The sequence below is a fragment of the Cetorhinus maximus genome, chromosome 14 (assembly GCF_964194155.1).
Source record: "Cetorhinus maximus chromosome 14, sCetMax3.hap1.1, whole genome shotgun sequence".
In the NCBI taxonomy this organism is placed as follows: domain Eukaryota; kingdom Metazoa; phylum Chordata; class Chondrichthyes; order Lamniformes; family Cetorhinidae; genus Cetorhinus; species Cetorhinus maximus.
Window position 1 is genome coordinate 39,260,738 of NC_135892.1, and position 18,393 is coordinate 39,279,130.

Genomic DNA, 18,393 nt, shown 5'->3' on the forward strand with positions numbered 1-18,393 from the left:
GTCCCCCTTGTCTTCACTTATCACCCCACTAGCCTCCGCATTCAAAGGATCATCCTCCGCCATTTCCGCCAACTCCAGCATGATGCCACCACCAAACACATCTTCCCTTCACCACCCCCCCCCGGCGGCATTCTGCAGGGATCGTTCCCTCCGGGACACCCTAGCCCACTCCTCCAACACCTCCTACACCTCAACCCCCTCCCACGGCACCTTCCCATGCAACCGCAGAAGGTGCAACACCTGCCCCTTTACTTACCCTCTGCTCACCAAGGGCCCAAACACTCCTTTCAAGTGAAGCAGCATTTCACTTGCACTTCCCTCAATTTAGTCTACTGCATTCGCTGCTCCCAATGCGGTTTCCTCTACATTGGAGAGACCAAACGCAGACCGGGTGACTGCTTTGCGGAACACCTTCGGTCTGTCCGCAAGCATGACCCAGACCTCCCTGTCGCTTGCCATTTCAACACTCCACCTTGCTCTCATGCTCACATGTCTGTCCTTGGCCTGCTGCAATGTTCCAGTGAAGCTCAACGTAAACAGAGGAATAGCACCTCATCTTCTGACTAGGCACTTTACAGTCTTCCAGACAGAATATTGAGTTCAACAATTTTAGATCATGAATTCTCTCCTCCATCCCCACCCCCATCCGATCCCCCCCCCCATCCGATCCCCCCCCCCATTTTCCAATAATTTATATAGATTTTTCTTTTCCCACCTATTTCCATTATTTTTAAATGTATTTCCATCCATTGTTTTATCTCTACCTTTTAGTCTATTTCGATCCCTTCTCCCCAACCCACCCTCGCTAGGGCTATCTTTACCTTGCTCGTCCTGCTTTCTACCCTTAATGTCACCTATTAGCACATTCCTTAGATAATATCACCACCTTCAACACCTCTTTGTCCTTTTGTCTTTGACATCTGGCCCTCTATCCAGCTGTACTTGTCCCACCCTCCCTTAAACCAGCTTATATTTCACCTCTTTTCTATTTTTCCTTAGTTCTGTTGAAGAGTCATACGGACTCGAAACGTTAACTGTGTTCCTCTCGCAGATGCTGAGTTTTTCCAGGTGTTTTTATTTTTGTTTTGAATCTTTGACTTCCTTGCTCCTGATTGCCTTTCTGGATCCTGTGATGCAAACATGCATCAGTCTCCCAAATGCGACCCAATCTTTTTGTGTTTTTTCAGGCTTCATCCCCCATTGTTTTTTAAACACTTGTTCACCATTGTCTTTTGTTTTTGAACCATGCATATACTAACATAGTGAGGATCCAGCTCAGCTATGGTATCTCACATGATAGAATAACCATTCATTTTAAAAGCTCATTGTAGGGCTATTGTATAAGGGGCTTGTGACCAGTATGTGCAACTGTTAGCCAGCAAGATGGAGGAGATGGGAAAATAGCAGTAAAAAAGTGTATGATAAAAATCAAATCTCACATATAAGAAACATAACCTCAGTAATATTTGATTAAAACTTTTTTGCCTTTTGTTCTCTTTTATAGTAATAATGATGTGCTTTATGATAAAAAGCATTGCTACTATATTTTTCTTCTACCATTTTGTAGGCCAAGGACAGAATCCTGCCCGTCAGGCTAGTGTCAGTGCAGGAATCCCATATCTGGTGCCAGCATGGAGTTGTCAGATGATTTGCGGCTCTGGGCTGAAAGCGGTGTGTCTCGCAACACAGGCCATCATAACAGGCAGCTCCAACATTGTGGTAGCAGGCGGCATGGAGAGCATGAGTAAGGTATGAGCACAGTTTGTCTGTCACACTAAGTGGTCATTCTCATCACAGACCTCTTGAATTAAGTGCGGATTTAAAACTAAGCAATTACTGGGGTTACTGTCAAGGCTAGCATTTATTGCCCATCCTAATTTCTTTGATTAGGTGATTTTGTGGGGCATCAGGAGGGGAGAGAGTTACTGGGCACACTTAGTTCCAGGAGGCACTTTGGGCATTCTACTAGTTGTCTGGCTCCGGCTACCTTGCCATGCAGAATATCCAGGCATGCGACCATCTTCCATCCTGTCCAAGCCAGTGATGTCACCTCTGCTTGATGAGTACCAATATGCTTGTGAGCTTTGCCTTTGAGAGGACTATCACATTCGTGATTTTTGTCTTTCCATGAGATGCCTTTTCATGGTTTTTTTGTTTTTACTTCCAAAGTGTATACCCTTACACTTCCCCACATTTTTCTCCATTTACCACCTTGTCTATTTACTTAACCTGTCCATATCTCATTGCAGTCTCTTTGTGTCCTCCTCACAGTTTACATTCCCACCTAGCTTTGTATTATCAGCAAACTTAGATACATTACCCTTGATCTCTGGAATAGCTTGGCTGATGACCAATTATGGGGCAGCTCAAAATTGGCTGTATGGGAGGTGCTGTGGGCCATAAGCAGCAACTGAATTATATTCCACCACAATCTGTAAACTCATGGTCTGCCATATCCCTCACTCAACTATAATAAAGGCAAAATACTGCGGATGCTGGAAACCTGAAATAAAAACAAAAAATGCTGGAAAAACTCAGCAGGTCTGACAGCATCTGTGGAGAGAAAGACAGAGTTAACGTTTTGAGTCCATATGACTCTTCTTCAGAGCTCTGAGTTGTGTAGAAGATCCAACAACAACACCAGGCATACCTGAAAATTAGGTGCCAAATGGGTGAAGCTACAACACAGGACTACATGCATGTTGAATATTGGTAGTAGCATGCTATAGACAGAGATAAATAATCTCATGACCAGCGGATCAGCTCTATCATCTTGCCATATCAGCCATGAATGGTGGTGGACAATTAAACTTCTAATAGATGGAGGAGGCTACGTGAACATCCCCACAAGTTATGTGAGTGCAATAAACAAGGATAAAGTATATGTGACCATCTTTAGCCAGATGTGTCAGGTGGATGATCCATCACAACCTCTTCCTGAAGTCGCCACCATCTCGGGTGCCAGTTTTCAACCATTTTGTTTCTCTTCATGTGGCATCAAGAAATGGCTGAGTGCATGGATATGGCAGAGGCTTCGGGCCCTGACCGCATCCCGACTATAGTAATGAAGGCTTGCGCTCCAGAATGAGCCATGGCTTCAGCCAAGCTGTTCCATACAGCTACAACATTGGCTTCTACCCAAAAAAGTGGAAAATTTCCCAGGTATGTCCTGTCCATTTAAAAAAAAAGACAAATCCAGTCCGGCTAACTATCACCCAGTTAACATGCTCATAATTATCAGCAAAGTCAACTGTGCTAACAGGCAACACTTAACTTACCAGCTCACCAATGCTTTTTTTGGGTTCTGCCAGGATTGCTCAGCTTCTCACCTTGTTACAGTCTTGGGCAAACAAGAACAAAAGAGCAGAATTCCAGATGGTGGGTGAGAATACACCAAGGCCATATTTGACCGTGTGGGGCACCAACGAGCCCAAGTAAAATTGAAGTCAGTGGGTTTTGGGGGAAAACTCTAATCTGGCAGGGGTTAAACAAAGGTTGTGGTTGTGGGAGGCCAATCATCTCAGCCCCAGGACATTTCTGCAGAAGTTCTTTAGGGCAGTGTCCTGTACCTAACCACCTTTAACTGTTCCATCAAAGACCTTCCGTCCATCATAAGGTCAGAAGTGGGAATGTTATTGATGATTGCAGTGTTCTGTTCTATTTGCGATTCCTCAGATAATAAAGCAGTCCATCTCCATTTCCAGCAAGACCTGGGCAACATCCAGGCTTAGGCTGATAAGTGTCAACTAACATTTGCGCCACAGGAGTACCAGACAATGACAATCTCCAACGAGAGAGAGTTTAACCATCTCCCCATAACATTTAATGACATTAATTTTGTTGAATCCGACATCCTCAACATCCTGGGGGTCACATTGACCAGAAACTTAAATTGGCATGCAACTCACCCCCTCGTTCCCCAAAATCTTTCCACCATTAAAGGACACAAGTCTAGAAATGCCTGGATGAGTACCTGGATTGAGGGTGACTTGTTTCCATTCCGTTTCAATGGGTTCTGAGATGGCCTATGCACAATCTGCAGACTCTGGCACATGTGGGACAGGTGGTGCTTAAAGGTAGATGGGTTGTTTGGAGGTTTGTACACTCCCTCCGAAGCCTCGACTTCGCCTTTGCATATTTCTGACAAAGGCTCTCATGTTCGATGCCTCCCTGGGTGAGCCTTCTCCATTTGGGTCAGTACATGCCAGGGACTCCCATGATTTGGCAGGGATATTTGACCTCTTCAGGGATGCTTAAAGGACATCCCTAAAGCATTTCCACTGTCCTCATGTTCACTGTTGTCCTCCTCTTACTGCAATTGAGTTCCAAATCGAGCAGTTGCTTCGGGGAGTCTGGTGTCAGGCATACGAACGATATGTCCCATTGAGCAGAGGTAGTTTTGAGTGATTAGTGACTTGATCCTGGGCAAAGTAGCTTGGGAGAGGAGGCTGCTGTTGGACCACCTTTCTTGCCACTGGATTTGGAGGTTCTTGCGAAGGCACAGTTGGTGGTACTTGCCAGCGGTTTGAGGTGCCTGCTGCATTGGAGGACAGAGCTATTTTTCCCTGCGTGCCAGTCTGTATCTTATTCTGATGTTTTGCTTTCCGCTCCTTTTGCCTTTTGTTCCATGACATCTTTGTAATTTAGCCACCCACTAACCTATCCCTGACCTTCACTTTTTTCTCTGCCTGACTATCCCTCCTTTTTTCAACAGCATAAAACCCTTGCCATTTCTGCCTTCCTTCAGTTCCAAAGAAAACTCATTTTGGACTCAAAATATTAACTCTGTTTCTCTCTCAACAGATGCTGCCAGATCTGCTAAGTTTTTTCAACACTTTCTGTTTTTATTTCAGATCGCCAGTATTCGCAGTATTTTTGCTTTTGTTTTTAGGTATGCCTAGTGCTGTCTCTGGACTCTCTCTTTTTTGAACCAGGGTTGATCCCCTGGCTTGATGGTAATGGTAGAGTGGGGGATATGCTGGGCCATGAGGTTATTGATTGTGCATGAGTACAGTCAGTGTCAGATTGCTAATCCATTCCAATTTAGTTACCTTGCACTGGAGCGCCACATTCCCACCCTGAACCTGGCCTCCTCAGAAATGTAGAGCCCTCCTTCATAGTGCAGGAGCGTCAGGGAAAACCAAGCACTAGCTGCGACATTCAGGTAAGTTTAATTATCCCAAATCCACTTTGAGAAGCTACGGAGAGAAAATAAGTGGGTGAGGGAGTAGGGTAGCAGGTGGATGGATGAGGGGGTAGAATGGGTCTGGAGGGTTGATAGGACCAGGGGTTTGTCAGGAGTTTGGGGGTTAATCGGATGTTCAGGGAAGGTAGTCAGGTGTGGGGGTGGTATTCAAGGGGTCGGGGTGGTACTTGACTGGGGGAGGGTAGTCAAGGGGTCTAGGGGTAGTCAGTAGGTCGGGGTGGAGGGGTATTGTTGGGGTGTGGCGGGAGGGGGGGAGGTTGTTGTCGCTTGGGGAAGTCATCAGAGGGTCGGGTGGGGTAGACAGGGGTGTAGTCAGGTGCCAACAGTTGTCAGCCTGTTGGGGCTAGTTGGGTCGGGTGAGGTGTTAGCCGTGTGGTCAGATGGGTAGTCAGGTGGTGGGAGGGCTGGCAGGGGTCAGTTGTACAGCTCCTCTAGAGTTAGAACTGGTTTCAATCCTTCTAACTTTTCCTGGGCAACTATTCTGGTAAGTAAGCTGGGACCGTCCAAAGTCTCTGACTTTTAACTCAGAGGTTTGAAGGCTTCCATCTGCAGGGTAATTAGGTCCACAATTTCCGGGCAATGTCCACGTTGTCAGCGCATAGGGACTTCCAAAGGGTCCCCAGTTTGGGGGTACCTCTGGGGTATGACCATCCAGAGATCAGATGTTCTGGGCTAATGATTTCATGGTCAACCTTAGGCTAGTGCATGAATCACAAAAGGCTAGATTAACAAGGGGGTGAAAGGTTATTGGGGAAGGCAGGAATGTGGGGCTGAGATTGAAATCAGATCAGGCATGATCTTATTGAATGGCAGCTACCTTCATCTTCTTGATGTTGTGAACAAAGGTACTTCAGAAAGGAGCCTTCTGGTTTTTCTTTCTCGGTCTTCCGTGTATGATGTTGTACCCCAGACAATTTTTCTGTCTCTATCTGTCATAAAGGTACGTGACTTCTAAGTACTCCCTGGATTTTGTCTGAGAGAGGAAGCTCGCTCTCATCACCATCCCTTATCCCAGCATGTCAGATGAAACCGTCTCCCCTCTGCTTTTCCATTTCCCTGCTCCACTTTTTATTAGTCACAGATCTTTCCCATTTCAAAGGCTGTTACTTGACTTTGAGCTGCAGATCAGAGGAGTGCAAGGCCCCCTCCCTGTAGATCACTGTGTGAAGGTGGTTGATTGGGCTGAAAGGTGACCACAAGCAGCTGAACATCAAAACCAATCCAATGGAAAAAGTATGAGTGGCAGCAGAGAATGGGTCATGGGATTGGGGGAAAGGTGAAATGCGAGTGACGAGGATCAGTGAGCACCAAGGGTCGGTGTGGAGTGGGGAAAGGGGAAGTTGTTGTCAGTCATGGATATTTGAGCACAGGGGATGATGGGGTTGCTGTCATTGGAGGTTCAGTGCGCATGCACGGAGGGGGTGGGCAGGGCAGGGCAGGGCATGGAAAGAGCTCCGTCAGAAAATTCCAGAACTTTGGTCTGAATTGAAACTACATAGAGCTTCAAAATGACATGAGCAACTGTCCACAAGTGCTTGAAGTTTCTGTAGATGACATCTGTGGAAACTAATGGTGCTCCTGGGAAGTTGCTCATATTGTTTTAAAGTTCTATGCAGTTTCAGTTCAGTTTTTTTTGCTGTTTCCCTCCACAACACCCCCGCCACCGTCAAATTTTGCCATCCTAGGCAACTGTCTCGCTCACCTCGTGGTTGAATATGTCCTGCATGGCAACTAACAATCAAAAATGAGCCCTCCTGCAAAAATAATTAAATACAAAGCTTGTTTTAAGTAGAAGTCGTAACATTTGCTAACTGTAGCAATGAGGGGATTTGGTGTTAGTAAAACCTGGTGTGAGGATGGGAGAAGATACCTAAGACCAAATCTGCCACGAGAACAGGGACTAGCTGAACTTGAGAAGCACATACTGAAATGGGTCCTTAAAAATTGTCAGAATGTTTACATCATCACCAGAAATGCAATGTGTATATATGCACTTTAAGTGGGCCAAATCAAACCCTGAGTCCAGCAAAGATTTCAGAGTAATGGCTAGTTATGGGTCTAATGAGACACCGATTCTGTAACTGACTATTTTGAAGTTGCCCAAACTAGCAAAAAGGAAAGTAAGAAATTAAATCTCTGGAAAACATGTTACTATAAATTACCATAAAAGAGCAAATGATGCTGGAAACATTAAACATCACTAATAAGTTGAAAAAAGTTTCAGCACCCACATTGAATAGGCTGAGAATGAGCAGTTTTGAAGCATAGGCCCTATGCCAGGGAACGTGATACTACACCAATGATCTCGAGTTTTGAAGTAGATTAGATTCAGAACCAGAAAAAAAAATGGATGTACTAAAGGCAGTGAGGCTCCTTATGAGCAGCTTGCTCACTCCTCTCCCTGTGAAACATAAGCTGGGGGGAAAAAAAATCGTACATTTATATCATGAGGTCTTGGAGCTGGCCCCAGGACTTTCCCGATGGGCCTCCATGGCCATCATTACGGAGCTTGCAACCCCAAAATCTCATCCTGCAACCCCACCATCCACAGTTTGGAAATCCCTGACTTAGAGCTTTTCCATAGGACCATAGAAAAGTTATGGCGCAGAAAGGGGCCATTCAGCCCATCGTGTCTGCGCCAGCCATAAAAAAAGGAAAAAAGAAACTAGCCGGTCATTTTTAATCCCGCTTTCCAGCACCTGGTCCGTAGCCTTGCAGGTTACAGCACTTCAGATGCAAATCCAGGTACCTTTTAAATGAATTGAACATTTCAGCCTCAACCACCAATTTAGGCAGTGAATTCCAGCCTCCCACCATCCTCTGGGTGAAAAAGTCTTTCCTCATGTCCCCTCTAATCCTTCTACCAATCACCTTAAATCTATGCCCCCTGGTTATTGAACCCTCAGCTAGTGCAAACAGGTATTTCCTGTCTACCCTATCTAGGCCCCTCATAATTTTGTACACCTCAATTAGGTCATTCCTTAGCCTCCTCTGTTCTAAGGAAAAGAGCCCTAGCCTATCCAATCTTTCCTCATAGCTGCAATTTGCAAGCCCTGACAACAGTCTTGTAAATCTTCTCTGTTCTCTCTCCAGAGCAATTGTGTCCTTCCTGTAATATGGTGATCAGAACTCTATGCAGAATTCCAGCTGTGGCCCAACCAGCATTTTATACAGTTCTAGCATTACATCCCTGCTTTTGTATTCAATACCTCGTCCGATAAAGGAAATTATTCCATATGCTTTCTTTACCACCTTATCCACCTGTCCTGCCACCTTCAGGGACCTGTGGGCATGCACTCAAAGGTCGCTCACTTCCTCAGCCCCTCTCAATATTCCCCTGTTCATTGAGTATTCCCTTGCTTTGTTTGCCCTCCCCAAATACATTATCTCACACTTTTTGGGATTGAATTCCATTTGCCACTTTTCCACCCATTCAACCAAACCATTGATATCATTCTGGAGACAACAGCTATCCTCTCCACTGTCAACTACATAGCCAATTTTTGTGTCATTTGCAAATTTCCCAAAGATGCCTCCCAGATTTAAGTCCAAATCATTCATATATACAACAAATAACAAGGGCCCCAACACTCAGCCCTGTGGAATGCCACTGGAAACTGCTTTCCACTCGCAAAAACATCCATCGACCATTATCCTTTGTTTCCTGTTGCTGAGCCAACTTTGGATCCAACTCATCACCTTTCCCTGTATCCCATAGGATCTTACTTTTCTGACCAGTCTGCCATGTGGGACCTTGTCAAATGCCTTACTAAAATCTAGGTGGACAACATCCACTGCATCAACCTGATCAATCCTTCTTGTTACTCCCTCAAAAAATTCTATTAAGTTTGTAAGACACGATCTTCCCCTAACAAAACCATGCTGACTATCCCTGATCAATCTGTGCCTTTCAAAGTGACAGTTTGCCCTGTCAGAATTGATTCCAATAATTTGCCCACCACCGCAGTCAGACTGACCGCCCTATAAGTTTCTGGCCCTATCCCTCGCACCCTTTCTAAATATTGGTACAACATTTGCAGACCTCCTATCTTCTGGTACCTCACCTGTGTCCAGTGAGGACTGGATTGGAAAATGACTTTCCTCGCAGGTATAAAGCCTGCTGTGGAGCACAGCTCGAAGTAAATCAGGAGTGTCAAGGCGCAACAACAATCCGACACAGCTCAGCACCCCCACCGACACAGTCACCAATGCTCAGCCCCTTCTGATAATGTTCACCCTCCACCTCAACAAGGCTCACCACACTCCCTGACAATGCTCACCACCCTCCCCCCACAACGCTCACACAGGCTCCCCCCGACAATGCTCCCCTCCCTCCTGCCAATGTTCACCCCCTCTTTTGACAATGCTCACCCACCCCCAACAATATTCACCTCCCCACCCCCTGACAATATTCACCCTTTCCCTACAGATCTCTCACCCCAACATTGTTCACCCTCCTTGCACACTCCCTCTCCCGACTGAACTTCCAGCATCTCTGGCTCCTGTCCGACTGATGTTGGAAAAGTCAGCATTGCCTGTGGTGCAGCTGAAGGTTGGTGGGGGAGGGTGATTTGGAGAGGGGAAACATTGTTGCAGGGTGGGTGGTGAGCATTGTCGGGTATATGGTAGGGACGGTGAGCATTGTTGCGATGGGGCTGAACATTGCTGGGGAGTTGAGGTGGGGTGAGCATTGTTGGTTGGGGAAAGGTGGAGCAATGTCAGGAGGTGGCGGTTTCTGGGGTTCACAGGTCCTTTTAAAAACTCTGCAAGATATTGAACTGAAGACAGACCTTGCAGACGTGTCTTCAGTTCATTGTAAAAAAGGGGTGCGAGCTGGCCACTAGGCCGCCCGACTCTGTTTGTCATTGGATTCAAACTGGAGCCAGGACCAGAAGGTCCTAAGGCTCCAAAGTAAAAAGTTGAGTAGGCAGTTTAAATCGCAGCCAATGGTGGGCCCTCATGTGCTGCTGACTGAAAGACCTGGGCCATTGATTTAATTTGTTAATGTGTTTTTTTCACATTTCAAAAGGACAGCCACCTATGCCAAAACTGGCCTTTCACATTTCATACTCAGCATATAAGTTGACCCCTATTTTTGGAAGAATTTTTCAAAGCTTTAAAGGTTGACCTACACACTGCAATCTACAGTAGAGGCATTAGAGAAGGTGCCAAAAAGATTTACAAGGATGGTATTGAAACTGAGAGGTTGGTACTATCAGGAAAGACTGAACAGGCTGGGGCTTTTTTCTCCAGAAAGGAGAAGATTGAGAGGTGAAGGTCTTTAAAATGATCAAGGGTAGAAGTAGAATTGTTTCCATTTGTAAGGATTCAAAAGCATGCAATCGTAAGTGTAAGTATGTCCAATAGGGAATTCAGGAGAAACATCTTTATCCAAGAAGTGGTAAGAACACATGACCACGAGGAGTAGTTGTGAGAAATGACATGGATGCATTTAAGGGGAAGCTAGCTAAGCACATGAGGGAGAAAAATAGTAGAATGGTATGCTGATGGGCTTAGGTGAAGAGGAGTGGGGGGAGATTTGTGTGGAGCATAAATGCCAGCATAGACCAGTTGGGCTGAATGGTCTGTTTCTGTGCTATAGAGTCAATGGAACCTTCCTTATCACTATCTCGTCATCTTATAAAACTAGGCTCAAGTATCTTCAAGATGCTGGAGGGGAGAATATTGCTTGTAGACCTCAGATGGTACCAATATGCAGGAAAGATAAGGTGATGTTAATTTTCATCAAAAAGAATGAAAATAGTCACAGCAAAATCGTGATATAGTAGTCATCACTGAGATGTGGTTGAGGGAGGGGCAGGATTGGCAGCTCAACATTCTGGGATACAGAATCTTCAGGCAAGACAGGAGGGAGTAAAAGAGGAGGAGGCACTGCATTATTAGTTAAGGAGTCAGTTACTGCAGTAAGGAGAAATGATATCTTGGAGGGGGCATCGAATGAAGCTTTGTGGGTAGAGCTTAGGAATAAAAAAGGAGCAACCACATTGTTAGGTATTTATTATAGACCCCCAGATAGTCAGCAGGAAATTGAGGAGCAAATTTGTGCACAATTTGTGGAGGTGTGTAAAAACAATAACAATAGGGTAATTATATTAGGTGATTTCAACTTTCCCAACATTAATTGGGATAGACATAGTGTTAAAGGCTTGGATGGAGCGGATTTCTTGAAATGTGTACAGGAGAAACTTTTAGGTCAATATGCAGAGGGTCCAACAAGGGACAGTGCAGTGCTGGACCTAATCCTGGGGAATGACGCCGCACAGGTGGCTGAGGGGGTGGTGGGGGAAGATTTTAGTGATAGCGACCACAACATGGTACAATTTAAGCTTGTTATGGATAAAGAAGTAGACAAGTTGCAAAAAAATGTTTTGGATTGGGGGAGAACGGATTTGAGTAAAATAAGGCAGGATCTGGCCAAGGTAGACTGGGAACAGCTACTTGTGGGGAAATCTACAGAGGAGCAGTGGGGGGCATTCAGAAAGGAAATGGGGAGGGTACAGGCTCAACATGTTCCCTCTAGGGTGATAGGGAGGGGTAACAAGCCCAGAGAACCATGGATGACCAGAGATATTCAGGATACGATGAGAAAGAAAAGAGAGGCTTTTAGCAGGTACAAGGGGAGCAAATCAGCGGAGGCATTAATGGAGTACAGAAAGTGCAGGGTGGAGCTTAAAGCAATTAGGAGAGCAAAGAGGGGATATGAGAAAGCTCTGGCTGGTAAAAGTAGGGAAAATCCCAAGATATTCTGTAAGTACATCAACGGGGAGAGGATAACCAGGGAAAGAGTAGGGCCCATTAGGGACCAAGGGGGCAATCTATGGGTGGAGCCAGAGTGCATTGGTAGAGTTTTGAACGAATACTTCACATCCGTCTTCACCCAAGAGAATGAGGATGAAGGTATGGAACTCGGGGAGAGAGACTGCAAGGTTCTTGAGCAAATTGATATAGGGAGTGACAAGGTATTGGAGCTGTTGGCAGGCTTAAAAGTGGACAAATCTCCAGGTGATTTGTGTCCCAGACTGCTGAGGGAGGCAAGGGAGGAGATCCCAGGGGCTCTGACCCAAATTATTAATTCCTCTCTGGCCACGGGGGAGGTGCCAAAGGACTGGAGAACAGCTAATGTGGTTCCGCTATTTAAGAAGGGTTGTAGAGATAAGCCAGGGAACTACAGGCCAGTGAGTCTCATGTCAGTGGTAGGGAAACTATTGGAGAAATTTCTGAAGGAGAGTATCTATCTCCACTTGGAGAGGCAAGGTTTGATCAGGGATAGTCAGCATGGCTTTGTCAGGGAGAGGTCATTCTTAACAAATTTGATTGAATTTTTTGAGGAGGTGACCAGGTGTGTAGATGAAGGTAGTGCAGTTGATGTAGTTTATATGGATTTCAGCAAAGCCTTTGACAAGGTCCCACATGGGAGACTTATAAAGAGGGCAAATGCACATGGGATACAGGTAATTTGATAAGGTGGATTCAAAATTGGCTTAGTTGTAGGAGACAGAGGGTGATGACAGAAGGCTGCTTTAGTGACTGGAAGCCAGTGTCCAGTGGCATACCACGGGGATCTGTGCTGGGTCCCCTATTATTTGTTATTTCTATAAACGACATAGATAACTGTGTCGGGGGGAGGATTAGTAAATTTGCGGATGCCACAAAGATTGGCCGGGTGGTTAGCAGTGAGGTCGAGTGTCTTGGGCTACAGGAAGATATAGACGGGATGGTCAAATAGGCAGATCAGTGGCAGATGGAATTTAACCCTGAAAAGTATGAGGTGATACACTTTGGAAGGAGTAATTTGACAAGGAAGTATTCAATGAACGACATGACATGAAGTTTTGAGGAACAAAGGGACCTTGATGTGTGTGTCCATAGATCTCTGAAGGTGGAGGGGCATGTTAGTGGGGTGGTGAAAAAGGCATATGGGAAACTTGCCTTTATCAATCGAGGCATAGATTACAAAAGCAGGGAGGTCATGTTGGAGTTGTATAGAACCTCGATGAGGACACAGTTGGAGTACTGTGTGCAGTTCTGGTCGCCACATTATAGGAAGGATGTGATTGCACTTGAGGGAGTGCAGAGAAGATTCACCAGGATATAGCCTGGGATGAAACATTTAAGTTATGAAGAGAGGTTGGATAGACTTGGGTTGTGTTCGTTGGAGCAGAGAAGACTGAGGGGCGACCTGATCGAGGTGTACAAGATTATGAGGGGCGTGGACAGGGTGAATAGGGAGCAGCTGCTCCCCTTAGTTGAAGGGTCAGCCACGAGGGGACATAAGGTGAGGAGCAGGAGGTTTAGGGGGGATGTGAAGAAAAACTTTTTTACCCAGAGGGTGGTGACGGTCTGGAATGCACTGCCTGGGAGGGTGGTGGAGGTGGGTTGCCTCACATCATTTAAAAAGTACCTGGATGAGCACTTGGCACGTCATAACATTCAAGGCTATGGGCCAAGTGCAGGTAAGTGGGGTTAGGTAGGTAGGTCAGGTGTTTCTCACGTGTCGGTGCAGACTCGACGGGCACTGTGTGATTCTGTGAAAATGCAGAAATTCAAGCCGGTAGAGAAATGGAATTCTTACATTTCTCTTCATCCCATTGATCATAAAATTATAGAATCTTAAATCTCACCCACCTTTTCCCCAGATCCCTGCAGATTTTCTCTCTCCCATTAATTATCCAATTTTCTTTGAAAGCCACGATTGAACCCACCTAAGATCATAAGAAATAGGAGCAGGAGTAGGCCACTTGGCTGATTGAGCCTGCTCTGCCGTTCATCAAGATCATGGCTAATCTGCTTCTGGCCTTAACTCCACTTTCTGGTCTGCTCACCTTGTCATTCAAAAATCTGTCTAACTCAGCCTTGAATATATTCATTGACCCAGGCTCCACTGCTCTCTGTGGAAGAGAATGCCAAAGACTCATGGCCCTCAGAGGAAAACAATTCTCCTCATCTTTATTGAATGGGAGAACTCTTATTTTTAAACTGTGCACTCTAATTCTAGATTCCCCACAAGGGGAAACATCCTCTCAGCAACGACTCTATCAAGCCTGCTAACCCTTCCCCAGAATAATATATGTTTAAATAAGATCACCTCATTCTTCTAAACTCCAATAAGTAAAGGCCCAACCTGCTCAACCTTTCTTCATAAGACAATCTCTTCACCCCAGGAATCAGCCTAGATAACATTCTCTGAACTGCTTCCAATGCAAGTATGTCCCTCCTTAAGTAATGAGACCAAAACAGTACTCCAGGTGCAGTCTCACCAATGCCCTATAAAATTGCAGCAAGACTTTCCTATTTTTATACCCCAGGCCCCCTTGCAATAAAGACCAACATTCCATTTGCCTTCCTAATTACTTTCTGTACTGCATGCTAACTTTTTGTGATTCATGTACAAGGACATCCAGATCCCTCTGTACTGGGGCATTCTGCAGTCTTTCTCCATTTAAATAGCATCCTGCTTTTCTGTTCTTCCCGCCAAAGTGGACAACCTCATATTTTCCCACATTATACTCCCATCTGCCAAATCTTTGCCCACTCACTTAACCTTTGCAGGCTCTTTTAATCTGCCTTGCTTTCCTACCTATCTCTGTATCGTCATTAAACTTGACTACAGTAGTCAGTCCCTTCACCCAAATCATTGATATTGTTTGTAAATAGTTGAGGCCCAGCACTGATCCCTGTGGCACTCCACAGTTTGCCAACCTGCAAATGATCCATTTACACTTATTCTCTGTTTCCTGTTAGTTAGTCAACCCTCTATCCATGCTAATCACAGAATCACGATTATTACAGCACAGGAGACCATTCAGCCCATCCTGTCTGCGACAGCTGTCCGTAGAAGCAATTTACCTAGTGCCACTCCCCTACTTTCTCCCCGTAGCCCTTCTCAAATAATAATCCAATTCCCTCTTTGAATGCCTCAATTGAACCTGTCTCCACCACAATCTCAGGCACATCATTCCAGATCCTAACAACTCGCTGTGTGAAGATTTTCTTCATGTTGCCATTTCTTCTTTTGCCAATTACCTTAAATCTGTGTCCTCTTGTTCTCAATCCTTCCACGAATGGAAAAATTATTTCCCTATCAACTCTATCCAGACACCTCATCATTTTGAATACCTCTATCAGATCTCCTCTCAACCTTCGCTTTTCCGAGGAAATCAGTCCCAACTTCTCCAATCTGTCTACGCAACTGAAGTTCCTCATCTCTGGAACCATTCTCATGAATCTTTTCTATTGCCTTCACATCTTTCTTAAGTGTGATGCCCAGAACGGGATGCAGTACTCCATTTGAGGCTGAACCAGAGCTCTGTACAATATATATCACACCCAACACCTTGAGCTCTTGTCTTATGCAGCAACCTTTTATGTGGCACCTTTGCCTTTTGGAAATACAAATACTGGTTCTCCATCTCCTGGTTTTCCTTTATCCACCCTGCTTGTTACATTCTCAAGAACATGCCTATGGATCAGAATTTCACAGGGAAGCTTGTAAAATTCCCCATGCCACCACCCACCCATCCACCTCTGACTTGAGCACAAGTTTACAAGGGGCAGGCGAGGCTTGTTCCTGCCTGGCCTCAATTTTGAGGCTGGCAGGTGGAGTTCAGAGGCCTCACCTTCCCTTCCCACCACTGCACCATCCCACAGGCTTCACCGACCCTCGCCCTGCATTGACCTCACCTTGGACTTAGAATCTGGGACTGCTTATGGTCCCAGCTCTGGCCAGTGCTACCATTATTGGAAAGGTTATGTGCCCTTTGAGATTGATAAGCGGTAGATATGAATGTTGATAAAAGTTCTTTATGAAACAATCTTGGTGAAACAATCAAATCATTTAAACTCCAACCCCTTTAAATTTTGGGGGGAAACATCCTGGACTAGCTATCTTTTGACAGAAGCCTGGGGGACTTTCCTTATAGGATTGGTGTTGCCTGACTGCCTCCACAGCCTATCATCTTCACAGTGAGAGGTTTTGTAAGTTTGCAGTTTGATTGACAGCTCTAGGTGTTACATGTCTTTGATGTGGAACTATGACTACAAATGATTGTTTTTATTATGGACTAAGTACTTGAAGGAATTTAAATGTATTGAATGAGTGTTTTTTTATAGTGAAGTCTATAATATACACTTAGAACTTTGTTTTATTTCATCTCAATATGACTCCTCAAGTCTGCCCATGGTGGATACTGGCTGAGTTGGCATGGAGTGTGTAAGGGCATGGGCATGAGTTGGCACTAAGTTGGCATAGAGGCTATTAAGGCCATGATGGGGACGGGATGGTGGCATGGAGGATATGAGGGTACCTCACCCAAATGGCTATTTGGTCAACATGGGTGATGACAGTACATTACCACACATCGCATCATGGGTGAGCACCTGTCAACATCCAGTCTACACGTTTGTGCTTCACTACAATATTTAACCTATTTAGCGCAATGATGTAGAAATTACTTTTTTATGTTGATAACAAAATGTAGGTTTGAATATTTGTTTAAAAATACTGAAGTTTGATGAATCTAATGGTTCCTTTTAACCAGATCTTAGCACTAGCAGCAGTAACAGTGCCAATCTACTGCAAAGTGATAAACTAAAAGCTGCATTCAATTTTGTACTCTAGACTCCACATGTGGCACTGATGAGAACTGGAGTCAAAATGGGTGATGTATCGCTTCAGGATAGCATTCTTTGTGATGGTCTGATGGATGCGTTTCATTGTTACCACATGGGAATAACAGGTAAGAGCTGCCACTAGCTACCACTTGAGTGAATCAAGTGGAGAATGTTGCAAGCCTGAGAGCAATTTGTTCAAGTGCCAACTACTCTCACTGCTAAATCCCATTTCAGAGACTTGAGCACATAATCTAGGCTAAGATTTCAGTGTGGCACCAAGGAAAAGCTGCACTGATAGATGTGCAGTCTTTCCACTGTGACGTTAAAGCAACATCTGCCCACTCGGGTGGACGTAGAAGATCTCCTGATGCTATTTGAAGACCATTGGAGTTCTCCTGGTTTGTAGCCAATCCTACAATTAAAACAAAGCAGCTGATCATTTATCTTATTGGTATTTATGGGACCTTGCTGTGTGTAAATTGTTCGCTATATTTCTCCATATTACAATAGGGACTATACTACGAAGGCACCTCATTGGTTGTAAAGGACTTTGGGAGGCCCTGAGGACATGGGTGGTGGAAAATAAATCAAGTCTTCTGTATTCTCTTATTTCTGCTCCAGTTATAGATACAGCTGTGAATCCAAATGCATGGCAATATTGTGGCCATAGGTGCTGAATGAGGGATGTGGCTAGGTTGCACAGTTATATCCTTTGCTCCATCCTAGTTATTTTAGTTATAAAGCATGTTGCCATCGCCAACTTTGACTTGGTTAAGTAGAAGATACGTGGAAACATCTGAAAAAAGGGAGAGTGAATAACAATTCAATACATAAGAAATAAAATAAGCCTTCAAATTTTGTGGATTTCAGGAGGTGGGTGACTTTTCTCAAGAATTAGAGCATAAAGTCTTTCCTAGGAAAGTCTGACAGGTTTGTGCTATGGAAGCGTGATCTGCCATGCCCAGTATAGCCATATGTGAAATGGTAAGGAATAAAATGGATAGACCACTCGGCACCAACCTAAGCACTGGAAATGACAATAGCAAACCCAGTCCTGTCGACCCTGCAAAGCCCTCCTTACTAACATCTGGGTGCTTGTGCCAAAATTGGGAGAACTGTCCCATGGACATAGTCATACTCACCAAATCACACCTTACAGTCAATGTCCCAGACGCAGCCATCCCCATCCCTGAATATGTCCTGTCCCACCAGCAGCACAGACCCAGCAGAGGTGGCAGCACAATCAGGAGGAAGTTGCCCTGACGGTTCTCAACATTGACTCTGGACCCCATTAATTTTCATGGCACCAGATCAAACATTGGGAAGGAAATTTCCTGCTGGTTACCACCTATTGCCCTCCCTCAGCTGATGAATAACTATGTCTCCATATTGAACATCACTTGGAGGAAGCACTGAGGATGGCAACAGCACAGAATGTACTCTGGGTGGGAGCTTCATTGCCCATCACTAAAAGTGGCTCGGTAACACCACTACTGACCAAGCTGGGCAAGTCCTGAAGGACATATTTGCCACATTGGTCCTGCAACAGTTGGTGA

At 45.1% G+C, this 18,393-nt stretch overlaps 1 protein-coding gene across 2 annotated transcripts in view; it reads left to right on the top strand.

Annotated features, from left to right (window-relative positions):
* The window catches only part of acat2 (acetyl-CoA acetyltransferase 2), a 95,338-nt gene that overhangs the window by 29,858 nt on the left and 47,087 nt on the right, over window positions 1-18,393 (top strand). For both annotated transcript variants that reach the window (XM_078556804.1, XM_078556805.1), the window contains exons 3-4: window positions 1,568-1,749; window positions 16,845-16,962. In XM_078556804.1, the coding sequence (XP_078412930.1) occupies window positions 1,568-1,749; window positions 16,845-16,962 (300 nt within the window). The remainder of the gene's footprint in view (window positions 1-1,567; window positions 1,750-16,844; window positions 16,963-18,393) is intronic.